The 22,173-nt window shown below is 42.5% G+C and overlaps 1 protein-coding gene across 1 annotated transcript; it reads right to left on the reverse strand.

The window, feature by feature from the left end:
* Window positions 1-9,515: 9,515 nt before the first annotated feature.
* LOC309586884 (olfactory receptor 10AC1-like) lies at window positions 9,516-10,517 on the reverse strand (the record flags this gene model as incomplete). The annotated part of the gene is made up of 1 exon (XM_082304511.1): window positions 9,516-10,517. One exon carries the CDS (start codon window positions 10,515-10,517, stop codon window positions 9,516-9,518), a length of 1,002 nt encoding a protein of 333 aa, XP_082160637.1.
* Window positions 10,518-22,173: the final 11,656 nt, after the last annotated feature.

Genomic DNA, 22,173 nt, shown 5'->3' on the forward strand with positions numbered 1-22,173 from the left:
TGAGTTCTGTGATTATCTAGCCATACATCTTGGAAAACCAAAATCTATCCCAAGAAGTTTGAACACAGGCAAGAGAAATTTGAGAACAAATGGTTAAAATACTAAGCTTTAAATTTTACGTAGCACATGAAGTTTACTTATGTAAAGTGTATAAGTGTAAGTGTACTTATATCAGTACAAATAATTCAAATGTTAGTGTCATTCAGAGTAGTTATATCTTAAATTCATTCCAGTTTCATCCTGTTTAAAGTGCTCTTTCTCAGTGTACAGTGCTAAGTCTCAGATTTTTATGCCCACCTTTCCCCTACATTTGAATGACTTCCATTGCAGCACCAATATAAGGTTTCCTTGTCTACACCCCATACCTTGAGTTTGCACTAGTGGAATGTATCCATTTCAGTCTTCATTTGTACAGTTCTGTGCCTTCTTCAGTCTGCGATGTAGCAGTGGGGCAGATGGACCCATGGCTAACTTCTCCCTTGTGACAGGACAACATAGGCAAGGCCTACATAGACATGAAATGGGAAAGAACCATTTGCGACTGGAGGGTGAGGCTCTAGGGCAGCTCAGGAGCTCATATGCTTCCTAAGGCAAAAAAAAAAATCAGTGTTGCAGCATTACATTCCGTTCCTCAGGGCTACCTGAGTTTGCATCTGTAGAATCTCAGAAGCGCTCTGGGGTGAAGAACCTGGGGATGCTCTGTTTCATTAGTGTGCAGATACTCAGGACATTTGATCTAAGATTTGATCCAAATCTAATGATTTGGAATAGGCAGGAACAGATTTACTAGGGCTCATCAGAGAAGATGGCCTAAAGACTATGTACTTTCTTTTTCTCCCCCTTGTTAGTGTTGGCTGATGGGGGTCAGAAATTGGGGTATTCCAGATGACGGTGGTCAGAAATCGTATGTACTGCATTGTTATTTTGTAGATTGGAGTTCACCTACTGTAGCTTCCAGTCAGAATGTGTACAATGGTAGTCAGACAAAATATGATCTAATGTTACAGCAAGATCAAGATCTGCAGCAAATCTATAAACAAGTGGAAGCATAAAAAAGTAGAAACCCCAAATGCCTGGAACTTTACTGATATTTGTAAAAGCTCTGCTGCATTGCTTTGCCATGTGTCCTCTGCACTGAAATGCAGATCCAAAGGGAAAAAGCGGGAATCTACACAGAGGCTGTACCCAGTACAGTGGAGTACTACACGTGAATTATTCATACAACTCTGCTGAGTGTTTCATTGACAGGATCCTTTTGCTTGTGCATCACAAGGTTGGATTTTGTCTTTTTAAATTATTGGACAAAACTAATTCTCTGAGTATCTAGTGCAAAAAAAAAATCTGAAATAACTTAATTTCAAAAAATGTTTATCTTTAAAATCATATTCTATGATTATATGATTTACACCTCCACAACCTTTTCACTGTCATGGCTTCCCAGTGAGCTTCCCATCTCTGGCATGCTTTTTGATGGTAAGAAGATAACTGCATCTTTTAAACTCGCTCTCTGCATGTCTTTGGGTTGAATCTCATCCTGTGTTTCTAGTCTCTCTGAATATTTCTGAATCGCAGGGCACATTGTTTCCTTCCATTTCCCAGTATCCTGTTTCGTGTATTGCTGAGATTAGGTATCTAGCTGAAAAAATATCACTACACAACACACCTGGGCTTTCCTCCTACAGATATGTGGGCTTGTGGTGAGGGAAGTGAGGAGGAACGGTATGCAGCGGGTCTTGTCTTGATGTACTGTTGGGACAGTCAAAGGGCTGAGTTGGGACGTGCTTCTTTTGAACTGCAGTTCAGACGGAACTCTTTCATATGTTTCTTATAAATTGTTTACTGTGTTTGCTGCTCCTCACATTTTAGAAAGAGCTATGAGTTTCACTATTGCGCTGTTAAATGTCCTTCTAGATGACGAATGAAACTGAACCTAGAAACAATCTCTGGAGTTCCCCACTTGCTATATACTTCATAAACTATCAAAGCATCCCTTTGGCATTGATAACTTGAACCTGTTCATCTTGAACTGCCTTTCAGTAAGCTGTTATAGTAACATAGATGTATAGGGCTCGCAGGGGCCCCAATCACATTCTGCAACAAGCCCCACTTCAGTCTAAAGGAGGAACTTGCCCTTGTTCTGTGGCCTCTGATTCACTCCTTTTATCCACTATCTCTACAACTCTAAGAAAAATTTATGACAGCTCTGTAGAGCATAGGGGACACTGTTTCAATTTTCATTCCCATAGAGAATTCATGCTTTCTCTCTCTTATTCTCACCTCCATGACCACAGTTTAATATTCTAGTGTTTTCTTTTGTATCTTGGAAAGTTTTCTGGCTCTACTCCACCAGCAATTATCTTAGAATATTTCAAACAACTGACTTCAGACAGTCTTTCTGCAGAAAATAGACTCCTACCATCTAGTGGTTTAAGCTGTTAAATTAGTTTTGTACATGGACTTTTTTCATTCAGAAACTCAGGCTTTATTTTAAACAGATATTATAAACTCCTACAAAGGAGCACAAGTGGCTCCTCTTGATCACAAAGTGGTCACCCCTAGCTTAGGAACTTGGGATCTTGACTGCACAAGCAGTCAAGCTGGTTATCTTTCTCCCCTGAAAAGAATAACAAGGGCAAGGGAACGAATGAAGCTGATAGAGACAGGGTGTAGATCCGGGTTTTCATTTTTATTGCTCATCTCAGTAGAAGCAGGGGACACTCCCTCACTCTTCCTAACATATCCAGAGAGGAACACCCTTGGAGATGTACAGGATTTGCTTGGACAAGGCCCTGAGCAACCTGACGCAGCTTTGGTGTTAACCCTGCTGTGAGTAGGTATTTGGGCTGAAGACCTCCAGTAGTCCCTTCCCACCTTTTTCTGATTCTGTTTGTCACTCGTAGATGAACAGTCATGTCTTCTTGCCACCAGGAATGTAGACAGCTCCTTACTTGGTCTGCAATCAAAATGGGAGGGCAGCTTCCTGTATATATTCTCCACCTAATGGAGATAGGAAGGACTAAACATGGACTAGAAATCCAGTATCCCTGCATAAAACTCCACTTACTTGTTCATCAACAACGTACTCATAGATGTTTCTCTATCTACTGATGCCCTGGCTGGATATCTAATTAGGCACAGAAGCATATTTCCACTGTTGGCTGAACTGCAGGCTTTCTGGCTTTTGTCTCTTGATAAGCTATCCTGCGTATGGTCTGCCATGCTCTTGTTGGGCTTGCAAAACAGGAGTAAATTAAATTAGTGTATGGTCCTGAAAATGAGGTGGAGGATCTTTCTTTTTCCCAGAAATTACTTGAGAAAATTCTCTTGCCTTCATATCCCAGTTCTGCTCACCCTGGTTGACCAGGGGATGTGGTGCCTGAGAGGCCCCGGCTGCCCGAAGGTGCTGTGGCAGGAGCAGAGAGCAGCCCACCCCACCCATCAGGACCACGCGTAGTGTAAGAGTGATGCAATCCATTTTGTCTGGTGATGGCTGGGATTTTGTTTCTTTCCAGGTTAACACTTTTGGTCAACAGTGAAGCCGTGAGAGACTGAGGGACCTATTGCAAAAAGAAAAAAAGTCTAAGCAAAATAGGGCTTCCCTTATGTTAAGCTGCGACATTTTGGATAGACAAGTGGAAAGCAATGCAAATCCAGCCATAATATAATCTGATTCATGTTCCCATTCATAAAACTGCCCTAAGTGGTACAAATCTGGGTCACAAGAGTTAGTTACTTTCTAATAGATATTATAGCACATTATATACTTATAAATCCAACGAGTGTAGTTCTACACTTACCACTCCAAGAGCACATGCTTCCTGGGCACATTTGAAGATATTTATTTATCTTGGTGGCATTAAGCTTTCACTTTTTTATTACTTCATTACTGACCTCAGGGAAAAAAAAGACGGGGGAAAAAAAAAAGCAGAATTCAATTTCTGCTTGAGGATTACTAACACAACAGCGTATGTACAAGAAACACAACATTTGACCCAGAGAAATTTGATTTCTAGTAGAGATGCTCTTGACTTCTTCAACTAAGCTGTAGAAAAATAGGATTATAATGTTTTTAGCAATTGAATCACAGCTCAAAATACAGCAATAGTAGTCTCTGCATGACAAGTACATACCTTTCTGTAATTTGTTCATGTTTTCTAGCTGTTCTTTTGCGCTCTTGGATTAATTATGCTTAAGTGTGAAAATACCTCACCGACATTGAAAAAAATCATTAGCATGAATAACATGCAGTAAGCAGCCATATCACTAGTCACTTTGATAGTGTGATTCTACACTGACAGTGTACTCACTGAACGTGTGAGTTAATCAGTCTTTTAATTTCTGGGGGTTTTAATAGAAATTTATTAATTTCTGCTTCAAATCTGCAGTTATTTTTATGGTCCTCTTCTTGACAAATTAGAGTTGCTTCCCCAGTCTAAACACAATAAGCTTGCCCTTATTTCTTGCTGTTGTAGGATAATCTTGGTGTTGTAGTGTTGCTGTCCTACGCAGAAATGAAATAGTTGCCACTGGTCACAGCGTTAACAACCTGTGTTCATCCTGCGTGGTTTCAGTGTTGACATCAAGAGAAGATATTTGAAACAGACACCTTGCTGTCTTGCAGGTGGAAAGAGGGCGTTGATCGTGGTAACATCTTCCCAACTCACTGTCAAGTGTATTCCCAGTTCAGCTTCCCACTTGATTTTTGAAACTTGAACTCTTCATTAAATCAAAACATGAGAACTAAAATGAATGTTGAGAGCAACTGTAGACCAAAACCACAGTAAAACGTGACACAGATTTTAGGAGGCCTGATTTTCGGCAGTGACTAGGCTAGAGGCTATATGCTGCTGAGCCACCTGGTCTTCCCTCAGCTTTACATACCAATTTGTAGAACCAGACAGTCTTATATCTTTACATACCAATTTGTAAAACCAGACTGTCTCATATCTTTGCATTCATGCAGGTAAAGCCAAGGGTACACACTGGGTGGGTATCGACCTTCCCATTCTCACTTCCTGGACCTGTCTAGAAGATAACTGAGCACGGCAGGATCTTTAGCACCAAGAGCTTCAGGTTAGGGATACAATGCCGGAACTATTAATAGCACCTTCAGTCAGCTTTTTGATGTGGAGATGATTGCAGGGCAAAGTGAAACTGACTCTGAAATCAACCACCTAGCATGGAGCTTCACCTCATTCCTCAACTCCACTTTGGTCTTCTGATTATTTCTTGTCCCACATTCCTGGTTGCTTCCTGAGGCAGTCCATTAAAGGGGACTTAAGGCCTGCACAACAACCCAGCTGGAAAATAAAAAGCTTTTAGAGTCTAGAATTTTTTGATTCTGGAGGGGAGGGGCAGAATATTTAAGCATATTTGTTCCCCATTAGCCTGTTTATAGGGGTGTGGACTTTATTTTTTTGTATCATATAGGGTCCTATCTGATTTTATATACTGGGTAAGTAATTTCATATAATGGCACAAAACAATCTCAGGAGGGACTCATCTCCCTTCTTCTGTAAATATCTATAAATATCTGCAAGACAAACTCCTATAGCATTCTAGTTTTTATCATAGTAAAGTCAATATGGCTATTGCCCTTGGCATGCTGAATAATAAACACATGGAAAACGGAGGCCTTTTCTCAATAAAGGAAATCACCGCCTTGTGCAGCTTTTCACCCTCATGATATTAAAGTCCACTTTCTAGGTTTAATACTGTCCACACATCCATTTTCACTGGCTACAACTCCATTGTTGTAAATAGCTGTATTAATTTCACCTTGATGCTTTCCTTCTGCTTCAGATCAAAGGACAAAAGAAGCTATTTGGGTAAATATAGGATTATCTGCAGGTTTTCTAAGCTTTTCAAGAATCCAAAAGGAGGGAGGCTGGTGGACTCACTTTCCGTGTAAGCCAAAATGGATAGGCTGTGATAACATGCCTTTGTGAAAGGGAGTTGAATATACTGAAAATTCTTCCATGTTCTTAAAATTGGACTTCTGTCAGAATTTTAACTAATCAGTAACAGAAACACATCCCCATAGTGGACTTTTTGTATTTGGACTCCTAGAAAAGTACGGGAATATTTTTAATGCAAGTGCATTTAATTCTTTTAGGAGATTGATTATTTATAGGAACAATTTTTAGGAAACGTCTTACCTGGATTGCCAGCAAAACATGACAGTGTGTAAAAAAAAAAAAAAAAAAAAAAGAGCTTTCACTGGTACCTGGAGCTTTCTCTACACTGAAAAGGAGATGTCACTCGTACCCTACCAGTGTCAGTGGTACTGGTAGGTAGCACTCAAGATACCTCCTTGAAATACCTCCTTAAGTTGAGGTACCTCTTTGAATGGTATGTACCATTCAAGGTACTGGACCTTGAGTACACTGAATGTTACTCAACATCCTCCAAACCCTCTTCATTTTTGAGCACGTGGACAGCACTGGTGAGATGTTACAGGCCTTACAGGTTGAGCTCTTAGAGGTTGAGCTCTGGTGCTCAAGCACTGATGAGATCTGTGTTCTCATACAGTGCCTTGCTCAGGGCAGCCTTGACAAAATTAATTGCAAGGATGAATACTCTGTTTTTATGGCTGTGTAAACCATGAAGGGAGTCTTAGAGATGTCTTAGCTGGTTTCATTGGAAAACCTCATGACACCTGTGTTTGCCAGATCTCAGACCTCTGCAAATTTGGAGATGTAGGCATTATCCTTCCAAGAAGGGACAGGACCATTTGTGGAATGCAGGTCCCCAACCTTACTCATGCGCTGGGGGGCCTTGAGACCCTATCCAACCCAGAAAGTTATGATGCCCATGGAAAGATCTTTGCCCTACCTGTCTTTGGTTGGAGGTGGAATATGCAGTTGTCTAACTCCACACTGCCTGGCTGGATCCTGCTGTTCCATGTGAAGTTCTGAAAAGGACTTAGAAATTCTCGTATTTTTTCTGTGCTCATGCCCTACATCAGGGATGTTGCTGTCTTCACTTGGGCATTCTCCAGCTCTCAACATAGAGCATACTGGGTCAACAGGACTGAAACAGCCACTTGTAAAGGGAAGTGGTGGAAAAGGGACTTCAGGCAGCTCCTGGCAGTTGAAAGATAACATTTAAAAAGAAGTGGTCCTGACATCTCATATACATTGTTGCTGCTCTTACCTCATAAGCTTCCCCTTCCTACTCTCATCCCTGAGTTCTCTCTACAGATCTATACAGCAAAGCCCTGCACTCAACACAGCTGGGCATAGGAGAAGGGCCGTGGGCACTGTGAATGGATGTAGGAGTACTGATGGGGGTAGGATGGGGGATAATCTCGGCTCTGGGATATCTCCTCACTCCATTCATCTGCAAGGACATTGGGTGGAGACGGTGTCTTCTCAGGAAGCCTCCATTGCTTGTTATGCTTCCCACATGTATTTTAGAACTAAAGACCTGGGAGTCTAGCCTGGCTGCTGCTTCAGTCATGTCATCCCTCCCGAAAGCATCATCCGTATCCTTGCAGTGAGGACAGGTCTGCTGAGGTGCTCCCAATCAGCAGTTGTTCATGAAGAACATCTCTAGTTCAGGACACAGCCCTGCTATCTTCTCACAGCTAGCAGCAGATGACAGTTATACCTCTGCTATCCCATGCCTACAGCTGCCAGAAACACATGGGGGTTCTCTACCAAGGTTTTGATCAGTATTATAAACCTCAGTGTCTTTCTGTCCCTTAGTTTTATTGCCAGGTATTTGAGCATATCAATACCTCCTAGAAACCTCTGCTGTAGAATCTCAGAAGGGACCTCTGGAAGTCTCTAGTCCAGCCAACTGCTTGCAGCAGGATTAACTTCGAAGCTTGATTTGACTGGACAGGATTTGGAATTGATGCTTCAGTTTTGTCCTGTGCTCGTTACAGTTATTTAAATGGTATATTTGATTCAACGTGCTTCTCTAATGTAGTTCGAAAGTACTTCTCTATTAGTAAGTAATGTGCTTTTATTGAGACCCTCCCCTTCTCATTTTATGGAAGACCTGGCAGGTGATTAAAATGTTCACTACAACTTTGATCATTTTGAATAATGCAGCTAAACCTTTGCTCACAGCAGTAATTAGGCATTCATTGACATGAGAGCCAATATTCTGTGTTAATGTTTTAGCCTGGCTAGACTGTCAACTTGAAGACAGCTTTTAATGTGAATTTTAAATTCCACATTTTTCTTTTGTCAGATGGCTCCAAGTTAACTTCCTTAGTTACAGTGCCAGTTTTTTACATTAGTCAAATCCACTTACCATAATTTTTAATGATTGTAGCCCAGAGAAAGCAAATATCACTCTGCTCTCTCAATCTGCCAAGGGAGAGAGCTGAGGGCAGCTGAGGTGCTGAAATTCCTTTGGATTAGACAGAGAAATAGAAGCAAGCCTTTTAATTTTTTCTCAACAATTTGGTATGTAAGAGGTAGGTTCTGAATCACAGGGTCTGTTTGGGGCTTTAAAGAGGCATGGGGGAGGGAAGTACTAAATAAAATAATGAAGTTGCTTCTTTCCCCCCTGTTCCTGTCCAAAACTGATCTTCCCTAATTTGTCTGACTCATCCTGTTCCACCTAGGTGTAGGAAACACACAAAATAACACTGCTTTGCACCTTTCAGACTCTGACGTCTGCTGCAGTCCAGCATGTGCCGTAACTCTCACTGGTTTTGCTAAAGAAATTACAATAACTATAGCAGTGGTAGTATTAATCTTACGATGATAGATTTCAACACTCCTCAGGCATCCTTATTTATATGATACAGTCTTTCCTGATGAAAGTCACGTGATAAGACCAGTATCTTAGTCTTTATGTTGCCATAGGAACAATCCAAATGGAAAGCATCTCCCTATAAAAGGAAGGATTGCTTCCTGCAAAACAGGCATAGGAAAGTCATAGTCTTGTCAAATCAATGGCGCTTTCATTCTCATTATCTAGAATAATTCAGAATAAGGTGAGTTTACACTAAGGATCTTTCCACTTGTGATGGGATGCTGGAGTGCGGCTTTCTGCTAAATTTGGAGAAAACCACATCTTAATTTCCATTTCTTTCTAGGCATGGGCTTTCTTCTTCTAACCTTCCAATAACCCTCTTCAGATTTTTTGTGCTGAAAAACTTACCAGTCTGAAATTTTTTATTGACTTCCCAGTTTCCAGCTTCTAATTTCATCTTGATAGAAAAATAATGAAACCAATACAGTGGCTTTAAATAATTTTGTGTTGATCTTTTGATTGTGCTGAGATGACCATGAATCTAAGCATGAGGATGTATGTGATCACAGAAGGGAGACCACAAACTGATCAAAGCTCACAAGTCATTAAAGCATATCCCTTTAGGTAAAGTGTTACATTAGAGACTTTTTTTTTTTAGCAGAGATGTCATTTTGTCATAAATGTATTGATGCATGTTGAATTCTGTCTGGATATTTACTGTAGTGAAGTCTATGGAGAATCTGGTCCCAACATGATTATGGGGCTGTTTTCCAACAAGCACACCTTTGTTCTGCTAAAATTTACCACACACACGTCACAGCTCTGATAGCATGCCGGTTCAGCTGAGCTATTTTCTTCCTCCTCAACATTTTCCTGAGGACCCCTCTGATTTCCTTGTTCCTGAGGCTGTAAATGAGGGGATACAGCAATGGAGTAATATTGGTGTAGACCAGAGACACCATCTTGTCTCGAGCTGGCGAGTAACTGGACTTAGGACGAACGTACATGAAGGTGGCACATCCATAGTGTAGCAAGGTGATGGACAAGTGTGAAATGCAGGTGGAAAGGGCCTTGCCCCTTCCCACAGAGGAGGTGACATGTAACAAAGCAGCAGCAATGCAAACATACGAGGTCAGGATTAGGAGGAAGGGGAGCAGCAGGAGGAGCACACAGGCAGCCAGCAAGGGCAGCTCACGGGTGTAACTCTGCGTACAGGCCAGGTGCAGCACAGCAGAGACATCACAGAAGAAGTGGTTGATACGATGCGACTGACAGAAGGGTAAGCGGAAAACAGCCACCGTCAACCCCAGGGCAACAGCAAAGCCTCCCAGACAGCACGCCACAGCCAGTCTGAGGCAGAACCCCTCGCTCATCACAGCTACGTAGTGAAGTGGCTGACAGATGGCAACGTAACGGTCATACGACATGGCTACCAGGAGGAAACATTCAGCCCCACCGAGTGCCACAAAAAGATGCATCTGTGCAACGCAGCCTATGAAAGAAATGGTGCTGCCATCCACCGCTATCAGGCTGAGAAGTGCCTTAGGGACAATGACTAAGGTATAGCAGAGTTCGATGACAGAGAGCTGACAGAGGAAAAAAAGCATGGGAGGACGGGAAGGCTCCATAACCACTGCCATGAAGATCATTGCATTCCCTGCCAACGTGACCAAATGGATAACGAGAAAGATAAAGAAGAGGAGGACCCGCAGACAGAGCAGCTCGGAGAAGCCGAGCAGAAGGAACTCCGTGGTTGCAACAGTGCTCTTGTTGTCCCTCTCCATGCAGCCTTCACATGGCATCTACAGGGAGAGAAACAGAAGGGAGACAGTTGAATTTGACCTGATGCCTGGCAATCAATTCCATATAGGAAATAACGTTGCAGTACTGTGGAAACAGTGTAGTAAAGCTTAGTGTGTGGGGAGGAAGGTGATTTCATTTTAAAACAAAACTGGTTTCACTCAGTCACATTCAACACACTCTTAGACCCATATTCTCACAAGCACCAAGGTTCTTCTGCCCAAATGATCTATCTAGAATTCTTTGCCATGACGTTGATAATAAGGAATGTCAGCTGTTGGGTCTCCATCGCTTCTTCTGACTTGTTCCTAGGTTGGTGGCCATGTGCAGGTTTTGAATATGCATTAGGTACCCTTTAGGAGTTGACACTGTCTCTCAGTCCTGTCCTGCTTTTGAGAGTCATCATTGGGCTCTCCCTCCTGATCTGAGTGTCCTAAGAAGCTGCTGATGGATGTGTTGGGATCTTGATGACCATCAACGCCTAAGTCTTGCAGGCATTCTGCCACTGCTCCTTCCGGTGCTTCCTCTCCCAGGCAGACCCATTCGTTCTGTCTTCGCACCAATACTGCAGTTCCCTACATCTGTGCCAGAGATGTACAAGGACAACCAGACAGTGAGCTGGAGCTTCTGCTCTACAATCTGACTCCAATTAATGGGAATTTAAGGTGTTCACGGACTGGCTTCTCCCTTCCCCACAATGGATCTGCCTCAAAGTTCATATGGAAATGGGGTTTCAAGTGGAAGGGGTCGGTGATTAGACATGAGGATTCCAAAATTAGAGTTGACATTTTGGCTGCTTACATCTTTATGCCTGGCTCAGCCCTATGGCATCAGAGTTAAAGTAAACAAACTTCCAGACTCAAAACCAAAGCTGTCCATGGCAATGTACTCTGTATAACAATTTTTTAAAGAAAATACACAGCTAATATCTTGAACTTCAAGATAATGAGATCTTGCTTGTCACAGGAAGAATGGAAAGCTCCTCGGAATGTGGAGTGATGCAAAGCTGTTGTTTAAGTTGTAAAGATCTAGAAAAGATAAGGACGTAGAGAGCCGTATAATAATAAATTACGTATACTTGTCACATGTGAACAGTGCTCATTGCTCATGTGCTCATCATGTAATGCAATACTTACTACAAGGAATAATTCCAACCCTTTCTACACTTTACTGTAAACCAGGAGTAAAAGCAGAGATTCCTTGAAGACGACTTCTCACATCAAAAACCCAGCAATATTTAAGTATGAAAGAAGCTGGAAAATTACATGAAATATTCCAGTGCCATCAAGAGCAAATAGAAGGAATGGAAAGTTGATGGAAAAAATGATTAGTGGAGACAGGGATTCTCCTGGAAAGAAGACATCTCAAGAAAGCTCCAGAAAGAAATAATCAATAAAGCTGAGGAGGTGAACCTGATAAGCCTACATGCCTTTGCCTTTATTTTTGCCACTGCAATCTCTGGAACTTGCTACCCCAAAGTTTCCTTGTGATCCAGTATCTCAGCATGATTCAAAACATCTGGGGACTCAGGTGAATAATGAAAACATCCACAATTATATTACCTCAGGTGCAAAACTAGGAATTAAATTTCTGTGCTTCAGAGCATAAATCAGCAAAATGACTAAGTTAGGAAGAAACTTTACCATAAGCTCCAAGACAGAAAAATGGACTGTCAGTAAAGACCAAGAAGGACCTCTTTAGAGAATGTAGAGGGAGCAGTGAGCCTGCAAAAGCAGGTAACTCAACAAGGACTACTGCTAGACACAGTTTCCAGTGGTTATAAAGCCATGGATAACTCCTACCTCTGCCTTTTGCTGCTGCAGGACCTCCCCGACAGCTATTCTAAACAGTCTGGCTATATAGCTTTCTTGAGACTGTATGCAAGTAGTAGGTCTTCACAGAAAATGGGAGTAACGGGTTGATACATGATCTCAAGACTGCGGACTCAGTCACTGGGGACCAGCTGGGGCTCCCCTCACTCCAAGTACTGAGACTTTAAGAGGATTCTACTAGACACAACAAAGCTAAAGAGTGGGGAAGAAACAGGGGGTTTCCTTCCTTACATTTAGAGTTGATCACTTCAGTGACAACATACCGTCTCTGGGTTAGAAGATAAGGTAATAGAGACTTCGTCCTCTTGATGATGTGCGTGGTTCATCTGGGCTGAGATTCTGTTTCTTGCCCAGTCTGGGGTCCCTCTGGCTGCGAGTGTCCCTAGAGCCAATGTTTTCTTTCAGCATTTCATAATCATCCTCTCTTCTCTTCTGCAGGACCTGGTTCCTTATATACAATATGACATAGAGGTCTTTCCTCTTCCCTGCTGCCTCTGCCCTCCCTGCATGAATGACAGACAGTTCCATTCCTCCCAAGAAAAGGGGGTTTGCAGTTTTTCTGTAAATCAAGCAAGAGGATGTAATTGCACCTTCAGAGGAAGGCTGTGTTGTAACACCCTCCTAGAGGGCTCCTGCTCCTTTCACTGAAGCAGTTGAAAGGAGCTGATTACTCATTGGGCTGGTTTGTACCAGAAATGGCAATGATTTAATTAACAGAATGCATTGCTGCTCTTCTTAAATAAAAATAAATCTGTGGGTCTTTAAGTAAGTTTAAACCAAACGCACACTTAAAGGCAAAGCAAAACAGATATAAAAACTTTAAACCCATGTGTAGGACTGTGTGTGGAGTTTTCACCAGTTCAGATAATCCATTATTTCTTACTGACTTAGATGAAATCACTGTTCACCAGTGGATAGGACTGAGATTATTCAGGCCCAATGTATTTTTATGACTATTGGTACATTCATTCCTGCCCACTTACACTGAAATCATTAAAGAGATCTGTAAGCTTATGTAAGTAGAAAAAAGAGGCAAAGTCAAGATTTTTGACTGCTAAAATGGAACTGCTTCCCATTAACCCAGCTTGGCAGAAACATGTAAATATGGTACCTTAAGATTTTTCCCAGGACATGGCTTAGAGGAAGTCTACCTTTCAAAATATTTTTCTATATTTTATGTATATGGCGTAGTCATTTTGTGACAAAACTGCCACATGTATCAGTACAGTCTGGGGACTAATTTTATTGGGAGCAGCTCTGCAGAAAAGAACCTGGGCTTCCAGTGGACAGCAAGATGAACATGAGCCAGGAAGAGGCAACGAAGACTAACAACATACTGGGCTGCAATAGCTAGAATGTGGCCAGCAGGTGAAGGGAGGTATTATTCTGCTCTATCTGGCACACATGAAGCCACATCTGGAACACGGTGTCCACTGTTGCAGTCCCCCGTACGAGAGATGACAACAAGCTCAAGAGGAGCACATGATGTACGAGGAGAGGCTGAGAGAGCTGGGTTTGTTGGGATCTAACTGATGACTTCAGCTAGCCTTTGGGGGGCTACAACAGAGCCAGAGTCCTCTCAGAGGGGCACAGTGAAACAGTCACAATATTTGCATCAAAGAAAATTCTGATTTGCCATTAAAAAAAAAAAAAGCTTCTTCTCACAAGGGTGGTTCAGCACTGGAATAGGTGCCCTGAGAGGCTGGGAGGTCTTCCTCCTTGGAGGTGTTCACATGTTGCCTGATCAAGGCCATAAGCAGCCTGATCTAGCTCTGGAGCTAGCTGTGCTTGCAGCAGGGTGTTGGACTAGAGACCTCCAGAGGTCCCCTCTCATCTAAATCTTTCTTTGAGTCTATGATTCTGTTCGGCCTTCGTCAGACGGCCAGTATGGACAGGAAGAGAACTGTGTGTGTACCTGAGGAGCTTTGCTGTCACAAACTGAAATACTTGTGGAGTTTTGGCTCCTCCAAAGCCACTACCTGGGATTCTGAAGTGCCATAATTTTGAAATCGGGCAGAACTTAAATGCCAAAGTCATATTTAAGTATTTTCACTCTTTTTTAAACCTGTCATGTAACTCTTGGAATTAAAGCTATGACAGTGGGGTCTATCCTCTTTAGTCTCTCAATTCACTTATTTAACTTTCAACTGTTCAAACTTTTTTTTAATTTCAATTTTTTTCTCTACACTTTTTTTGCTTAAGATGCTGCAAACAATTCAGGGCACAGAATGCCCTTAAAGCATTTACAAAACTGAATTCTGAATCTGGCTGGAATTTCTAGATGCTGTTGTATAATAATGAATAAAACAACAACCCTGAAGCCTCTCTCTGTGGCATGTTGTCTCTGCAGCTGTAACAGGAGTAAAATCAAGAAGCTGGTTATTCTATAATTCCACCTAGCAAATTGGGCGGATTATAAGGGAAAGTAAATCTTTACAGTGAAGAATCTGTTTTAGTCAAATGCTTTGCAGAGTAAGATTGCTCCCTCTAGCAAATTCTGTGAGAATTTCAGAACACCAACTGATTAACTCATGTATAGTTTCTCTTGGTGTTATAAAATAAAATTCAGGGGTTTAGGTGCCGTTTCTCTCTTTAATTTATATTTATTCTCTTCTCTAACTCAAACCGCAGGAAAAAATCTGCTACCTCAGTAACAATGCGAAAATAATTACAAGGAACTATTTTGACAAGTCTGTTCCAACTCTCTCATCTTCAGATGGTCCTTTGCTGCTGCTGGACTGGAGGTGAACCCAGGTGAGTCAACACGTACCCAGTAACCAATACCACACAGTCAGCAGTAATATGCACTAATTTTTTTTTACCTTAGTGCCCAGCCTTACACTGAAATAAGTAAGGCAAATTATTGTTTCAGTTTGTGCGTGTGTAGATAAGCTGTCATTTATTAACATGCAACTTACCCCTCCCCACAATGTTTCAACACACGCCTACACATTACCTCCGAAACATGGCTCACAGAACAGGGGCGGTTAGCTGGAGTGAGGTATGCATCCCAGTGCCAGAACACACAGCAACAAGACAAACAAGGAGCAGGAGGGGATGAGAATATGCATGTCAAAGTGACTCTGTACTTCCTTCTCTAGCCCACACCTTTCAGGTTCCCAGCATTTTCATTGCATCAGCTTGCAGCCAAATTCATAATACATTAATAAAAGCTGCACGTTAGCATCAGTGTTTGCATGTCTTGAGTCTGCAGCGTGTTAGAGAGATGTACCTTCTTCCTTGCTGCAGAGTTCAGCCCTGCTATCCTCCCCCGCGCTCTGTGATTTTTTTTTTCAGTACGTGCCTGCAAGGCTTTGGGACTGGCCTGCCTTGGCCCGAATTTGTATAAAGAGTTTCTTGGAATCCAGCTACGGTTAATGAATCACATCATATCAGTTTCTATCAGCATTTGCAACATACTTCAGAGGATGCTCCCTTCGGTCTTCAGAGAAAAAGGACCAGCGCTGGGCTTGCCTATCCACACCTGTGAATTGCCAGCCTGCTCCAAAAAGGCAAGAGAAATAATAAAGCGCGCAAGAAGCATTACTGGGAAGCGCAGCATAATCTGGAGCAATATGGACAAAAATGGAAACAGCTGAGACACATCCCAGGGAGCCTGGAGGAGAGGGATGGCCAGTCCCAGCGACAGCGGAGGGAACGGCGCTCTCAGCCCAGACAGCCCTACGGCTCTGACATGACAGAGAGATGCAAAACTTTTCAGCAGGCCGAAAATAATGTTCAAGCAACATGAAGTAACTAGCCAGCGGTAAAAGAGAATAAAGAGAATAAGAAAGATTGCAGATGTTCTTTACATGCAAAAGCACGCTGATATTGATCCTCTGGGGGTATCATACTGTTGTAGAAAGCAAAGATTTTGGCTTTAGCAGCTTCACTGATGTTCTGCTGCATGTATGTTCACGAGCAGAAGCAACTTTGTTATTCAGAAATATGATGGTGACTTATCTGATTAGAGAAATTAAGGCAGTAGATTGCTTGAATTGTATTTGGTGATTAATGAAATGTAAGATTCACTCTAATGAAAATGTAACAAAGGCAACGAGAAACTAAATGTTAATATCATTTGAGAAAGTGCCTTTGTGACTCCAGTAAGGCTGATTATGACAGGGATGTAGCTGGAAATAGGCCAGGAGCTGGAAATGGCAGCAAGTGGAAAGAGACTTTTTAACAGGTACTGGATCCCCATTCTCTAGACAACAGGAGTCAAGAAATGCTGCCTCCCACAGAGGCAAGGCACTGACACAATTGTGCATAGCCTTTAGGAGAAGCAGCATTTCCTTATTCCTGTAATGTTCAGAGCTTTCTGGGAACCGGGAGCTGAAACTGGCAGAGGTGGTAATAGCAGGATGACTGGCATCAATTTGTCTTAGTGAGAAAAAGCATCACCCTGCTCTTGTTGAGTTTCTGTTGTTTGGCTTGATAAACACTGGCTGGGAACTCACTCTGGAAAAGATGTGAACCATAAACCAACCAAAACAGAGTTTCGTGAAAAAGAGTAGGCAGCCTGGCAGCTGACTTCTCCTCATGGTTTGTTAAAGGTGGGGCGTTTCTTTCACCTCATTGTACTTACTCATACTGTAACCCAGCCAAAGGCATTGTCTTGCATCTCTGCGAAGAAAATGGTTGCATATATCGGTTAATACCATCAAAAACATGCAAGCTTTTCCTAGTTGGAAAAAAATGAAGTTACTGAAGGAAAACTCGTTTAGAACTAGAGAAAGAACAAATCTAAAAGGGGGAGTCATGAAAGAGAGAATGAAAAGATTTAGACTGAAAACAGCAAGTGAAAATGGAAAAGACATACAAAACTGAAAATTAAGCTACAGGCCCTGGTAAAGATTAACTTGAACTCCTGTAGACAAGAAAGAAGGTGAAGGTAGTAAGGAAGGCTGACATCCTGAAGACAGATCTAAGTTGGCTGATCTAATTGAGAACTTGCTTCATGATTATTCTGGGATTTCAGCTTTCCTGGGCATCTGGTCGTTTCTGTGAAGTAGTGAGTACAGTTGTCCTCAGCCTTTCACAGCCCTTAAGGGCAGCACCCTTCACGAATTCTGAAAAACTTGAGGTGCCTGTTAGCTGCCCTTTTCAACTCTTCATCTCGCCATGTGCCAGCCTGTCACATTAGGTCTCACATTGTGACCACTCCACCTCATCTACAGCGTGAGTCAAGTTCTCAGCAAGATAATCCCATGAGACTAAAATGGCAGGATTTGATGACACAAACTGGCATGGCCTCATATTGCTGTAGGGCAAGAGAGCAAGGATGACATAGTCACGTATCAGCAACTAAAAACACCCAAAAGTGAAAAAATGCCAATGCAATTACAAGGACCTTAGAAATATTGGGATGGGGAAGAGGAAGGTGGAGCTGGACCGCTGTGAGACCAAGAAGCGAGAAAGTCCACCCCAGTCATGTGAAAGGAATACATACATGACACCAGGCGATGTTAATGGGGGCTGCAATCCCCTTCATCTCTACCCTGGAAGCCTTTCCCAGTTGTTCAAAAGAAGCTGCTGACCAGAGGAGATAACTGGAGAGTGCAACTCTTAATGTTATTGGAAGTTAGTTTCAGATTCATTTGGACAACTTTGTGAACGTCTCTGTAGATCTAATTAGAAGTTTAGTTTTTAACAGCCAGTTTATAACCTGCAGCCAGAGGGGCTCATCTGGAAAGGAACGGAGTAGCTGCATCTCTCATAGTCCTTGAAGGAGCTCAGCAGTGCTCAGCCCCTCTTGGGACTGGATCATGGCACCCTGGGGCCTTGCTGAGAACCACTTGTGTTGACATCTGAAAAATCATGTATTTATTGCCTCCTTTTGTTCCCTGTGCAATGATAAATGAGGCATTGTCCCACCTGAGCTCTTCCTTGGGGTGGTAGTGGCTGAGACACTCCACCTGGGGACATCACTTGTTTTTGCTTAATTTGATCTGATGCAACTGCAGCTCCTGGGAGGAATGGCAGAAACACTCATTCTCTTATGAAGTTTTCCACAGGAGCCATCATCCCAAGCTGATGCTGCACACACTCCATCCCAAATATACCCAGGCTACCGCTCATTTCCTCCTCCTCCCAGCTCATGTTTGGTCATCTAGGTTAACATTTTGCACCTATGTCACTTAGGAACCCAAGGCTCATTTTCAGGGTAGTGAGGCAAGTAACTATTAGACCAACATGTTTTTCCAAAGAAGCTTCTTGGAGAAAGTAAACTCTGGCAATCAGCGTCCCAAACTGAATGAACGAACTCCAGATGAGCTGGAGCTCATTTAGACAGAGGAACTGTGGTAGACAGTCAATATATGTGTGGTCAGAGAAAGCAGGTGGGCTGCAGAATCCATTCTAGCACTGAACTCTTGAGGTTGTTTAAGGTATGTTTCAAGAAAGTTAGATGAAGAAGGTGAAAGAAAAGAACAATCTGTCACTAATGGTGGACAGAACCACATATAGCTGCTTGATGGACTGGATAGCAAGGGAGCAGATGCTCAATCGAAGAGCCATCCAGCTCTTGCCTTCAGCATTCTTTAGCATCATTTCTGCTTGTTGCCTCACACAATGATGTAAGCATGATCTACTTCTATTGTTCTGTTTCTCGTGTTCACAACATCTCTATATACTTATTTACCTTAAAAGGACAAACTAAAACATATCAGAGAGAATTCAACAAACTATCCTTAACGCAAAGCAGAGCAGTGCAGCACCACTGCAGAATAAAGGGTGAGTTGCAGTAAAATGGTACTGATACAGGTGTCCATGAACACAGATTTACAGGAAATAAATAGTTTCAAGATAAGTGGGTGCAAGAGAGACAGACTTTTACTAGCTTTTCTGCATGAGGACCTGTTAGAGATAGGGGAGAGAAATATCAGCCTGCAGGGATCCTTGTCTACAGATGGGTCATATATTTAATTTCTTGATTGTGCTCTATGGGTGACCAAAGCCCTTATCTGAAAGGAGGCATCGCATGGCACAACAAAATCATGAGTTGTATGGAGAAACAGGAGGAAGAAGGGTCCGATAGCCCTATTATTCTTCTGCTGAGCAGGCAAACTACGCCAGTCAGCTTCGCCACCCATTTCCATCCAGTTCTGTTGTTGGGACTCCCCTAGCACAAATAATTGGCAGGTGAGGTGACATTGAATCTTCACTGTAAACACAGGACAAAAAGATTAGGCCTTTATAATCTTCTGGGAGTCTCAGTGAAGATGTGGCAATAACAGAGGACTTGTGCTTGGCTGGGCTGTCTGGAACCTTGTGTGGCACCGCGCATTACAGCACTGACAAACCCCCTTCGGCTGTCAGAGTCCTGAGCCCTGTCCTGGGCAGGGGACCTGTGGGCACACTTACATTCTGCAAGAGACCATGCTTATGTTTACATGCTTTCTGACAAATACAGCAGAACTAGGCCTTGCATGGGCGACCTAAAGCCTGATACCTCTGTTTTCCAAGCCTTATCTTCATGGATCTATTTGGTACAAAGGCTTGTATTTAGAAATAAACTGCTTGTTAGAACACATGCTAGCTGAGAAGCATATCTATGCCTATTCCTTTATATTCAAACACTGAGAAAAGCTTTCTCCAACTTTTTTTAGCAAAATCTGAGTTTCCCTAATTAGGGAACATAGGCTGAAGATCTTGCAACAGCTTGAGCAACAAACCAGATGTTCTTTCAGGCTGATGAATGAGAAATGTAATGAAACTGCATCAAGTGGATGTGATACCGAAATGCTCTCCAGCCTTACAGAATTTCTCCTTGTTACGTTCAGAAGCATAAGAAACTAGAGCTGGAGTATCACTAACACCACATCACATCGTCATGGCCTTCTCTAACTGAGTCTTGAAAGCCTCCAAGGTTGGAAACTCCTTCACCACTCTGGAAACCAGTTCCAGTACTGTGATGCCTCTTGCTGAAAAAGTTTTTCCTAATGTCCAAAGAGAACCTCCCAAGCTGTGATTTACTGCCATTGACCATTACTGTTGATTTAATGGGGCTGTCATAAACCTCTGCTATTTGGGACTGGAAGGTGGGGGGAAGAGGGGGACAGGACAGGAAGGAGGAAAACCAAGATCTGTACATCAAGACCATGTGGGAAAACAGCGTGTTAGAAGAGCATGAAGAAGGAGTAGCCTTCTTTACTCTTTTTGCATGAAGTCACAAGAGGAAAGAGTTGAAGGAGCAGAGAGGCAGTGAAGCGTAGACCTTCTTTGCAGAAAGCACCATGTAAATGCAGTGCCTTCCTTTGAACTGCTGTGCCCGTTGGCCAGCAGTCTTTCTGTGCTGAGCAACTGCATTTGAACTGCCACTGAAATGAAAAGCATGATATCAGCTGTCTTCTGTGGTCTGGGGTGAGAGCTTGGCAGGCAGAGACTGTTGGCTATTGCATTGCTAATGGCTTGGGCTGAGCTGACTGTAGGTAGCTGTGTAGTGATTCTGAGTTCAGCCTCCAGTGTATCCCCACTTCCCTTTTGATTCCCATACGGATGGATGGAGAACCTACTGCGACTGAGTCTGTGCAGGACAAATATCTTGTACTCCTGGGAAGCACTGATAGCAAAGCTTTGTTTATAATTTTTCTTTCGTCTTTGCTTTTTTTCCCCCCATAAGCTCATTGATCATCATGTCTCTCTCATTCACTACTTCCAGTTCACAGTGGTTAGGTCTTCAGAATAACAGGGCAGTCAGTTCAAAGGGGCTGCAGATATGAAAGTTTGTCAATGAGATAAATGAAAGGAAGGTTGGGAATCCATTTTTTTTCCTGTCATCAGAAGTGCACTAATGTAGACTGTTTTCTCTCTGCTGAGGAACTGGACAAATGAAGATCGTCCTACAACAGCTCTTACAGTCTCAAGAGGTGAGTAGCCAACTGGGAAAGATGATCCTACTTTACGCTGTAACAGTTACAGCCATACTCACCAGCCTCACACACTTGAATACAACCTTCGTCATGATGAGGATGGGCCAGCCATGGCTTTGAAGGATATGAAATTACAGAAATCTGTTAAACACCAGCTGGAAATATGAGACCTGAAACTCTGCAAAGTTTGCATGTTATTAAAAACTGATTTTATTTGTTCCGGGCGTTGATGGATAGAGCAGCCTTTTGTTGCCTGAAATTTAGAATAGTGTTAATGTCACATAAGTTAGGTCACAGAGATAGGAGTCTTGATATGTGACTCTCAACACCTGCTGGACACTAAAATCAAAAGATGAACTTCATTGGAATGAAGTAATGCATATAATTATATCTAACAATTAAACAAATTATTTTTTTTCAAGATGCTCCAAACAAAGGCTTTAACTTTTACCCAAGATGGAACAACAATACCCATACTTTCTCAAATCACTACTTGCCCTGTCTGATTTTGGAAGCTCAATGACTATTCCCAGAAGCACCATTGCTTTCCCATTGAGCAGCCTTCCCATGAATTTTTCATTTCAGGAGGCGTTGTTCGTATTAGACTTAACACTACCCATTTTGTGCCAGAAGTTGAGGACTGGAGCAATGGAAATGCTGCATGGTGGGCAGAACACAAGGTGCAGATTATGGCTCTACTTGTCAATTAGCTACGCATGCCATGGAAAGTAAAAAGGGCACAAGGCTACCCTGAAAACAAACAGTGAAGCTGCTGGGAATAGAGATTTGTAAATGACTTACAACATCAGGCCCTAGTCAAAACAAGAGTGATAAAACTGGGAGCAGACCAAGCCTGAGTGCTGCTACTTGTCTTATGGGGTATTTCTTTAAAGAAGAAAAGCTGGGGAAAAACATGAATTCTGAAAACTCTGTTGCAGAGGAAGGTGAATAGA

The sequence above is a fragment of the Platalea leucorodia genome (genome assembly GCF_965183815.1).
Source record: "Platalea leucorodia genome assembly, chromosome: 2".
In the NCBI taxonomy this organism is placed as follows: domain Eukaryota; kingdom Metazoa; phylum Chordata; class Aves; order Pelecaniformes; family Threskiornithidae; genus Platalea; species Platalea leucorodia.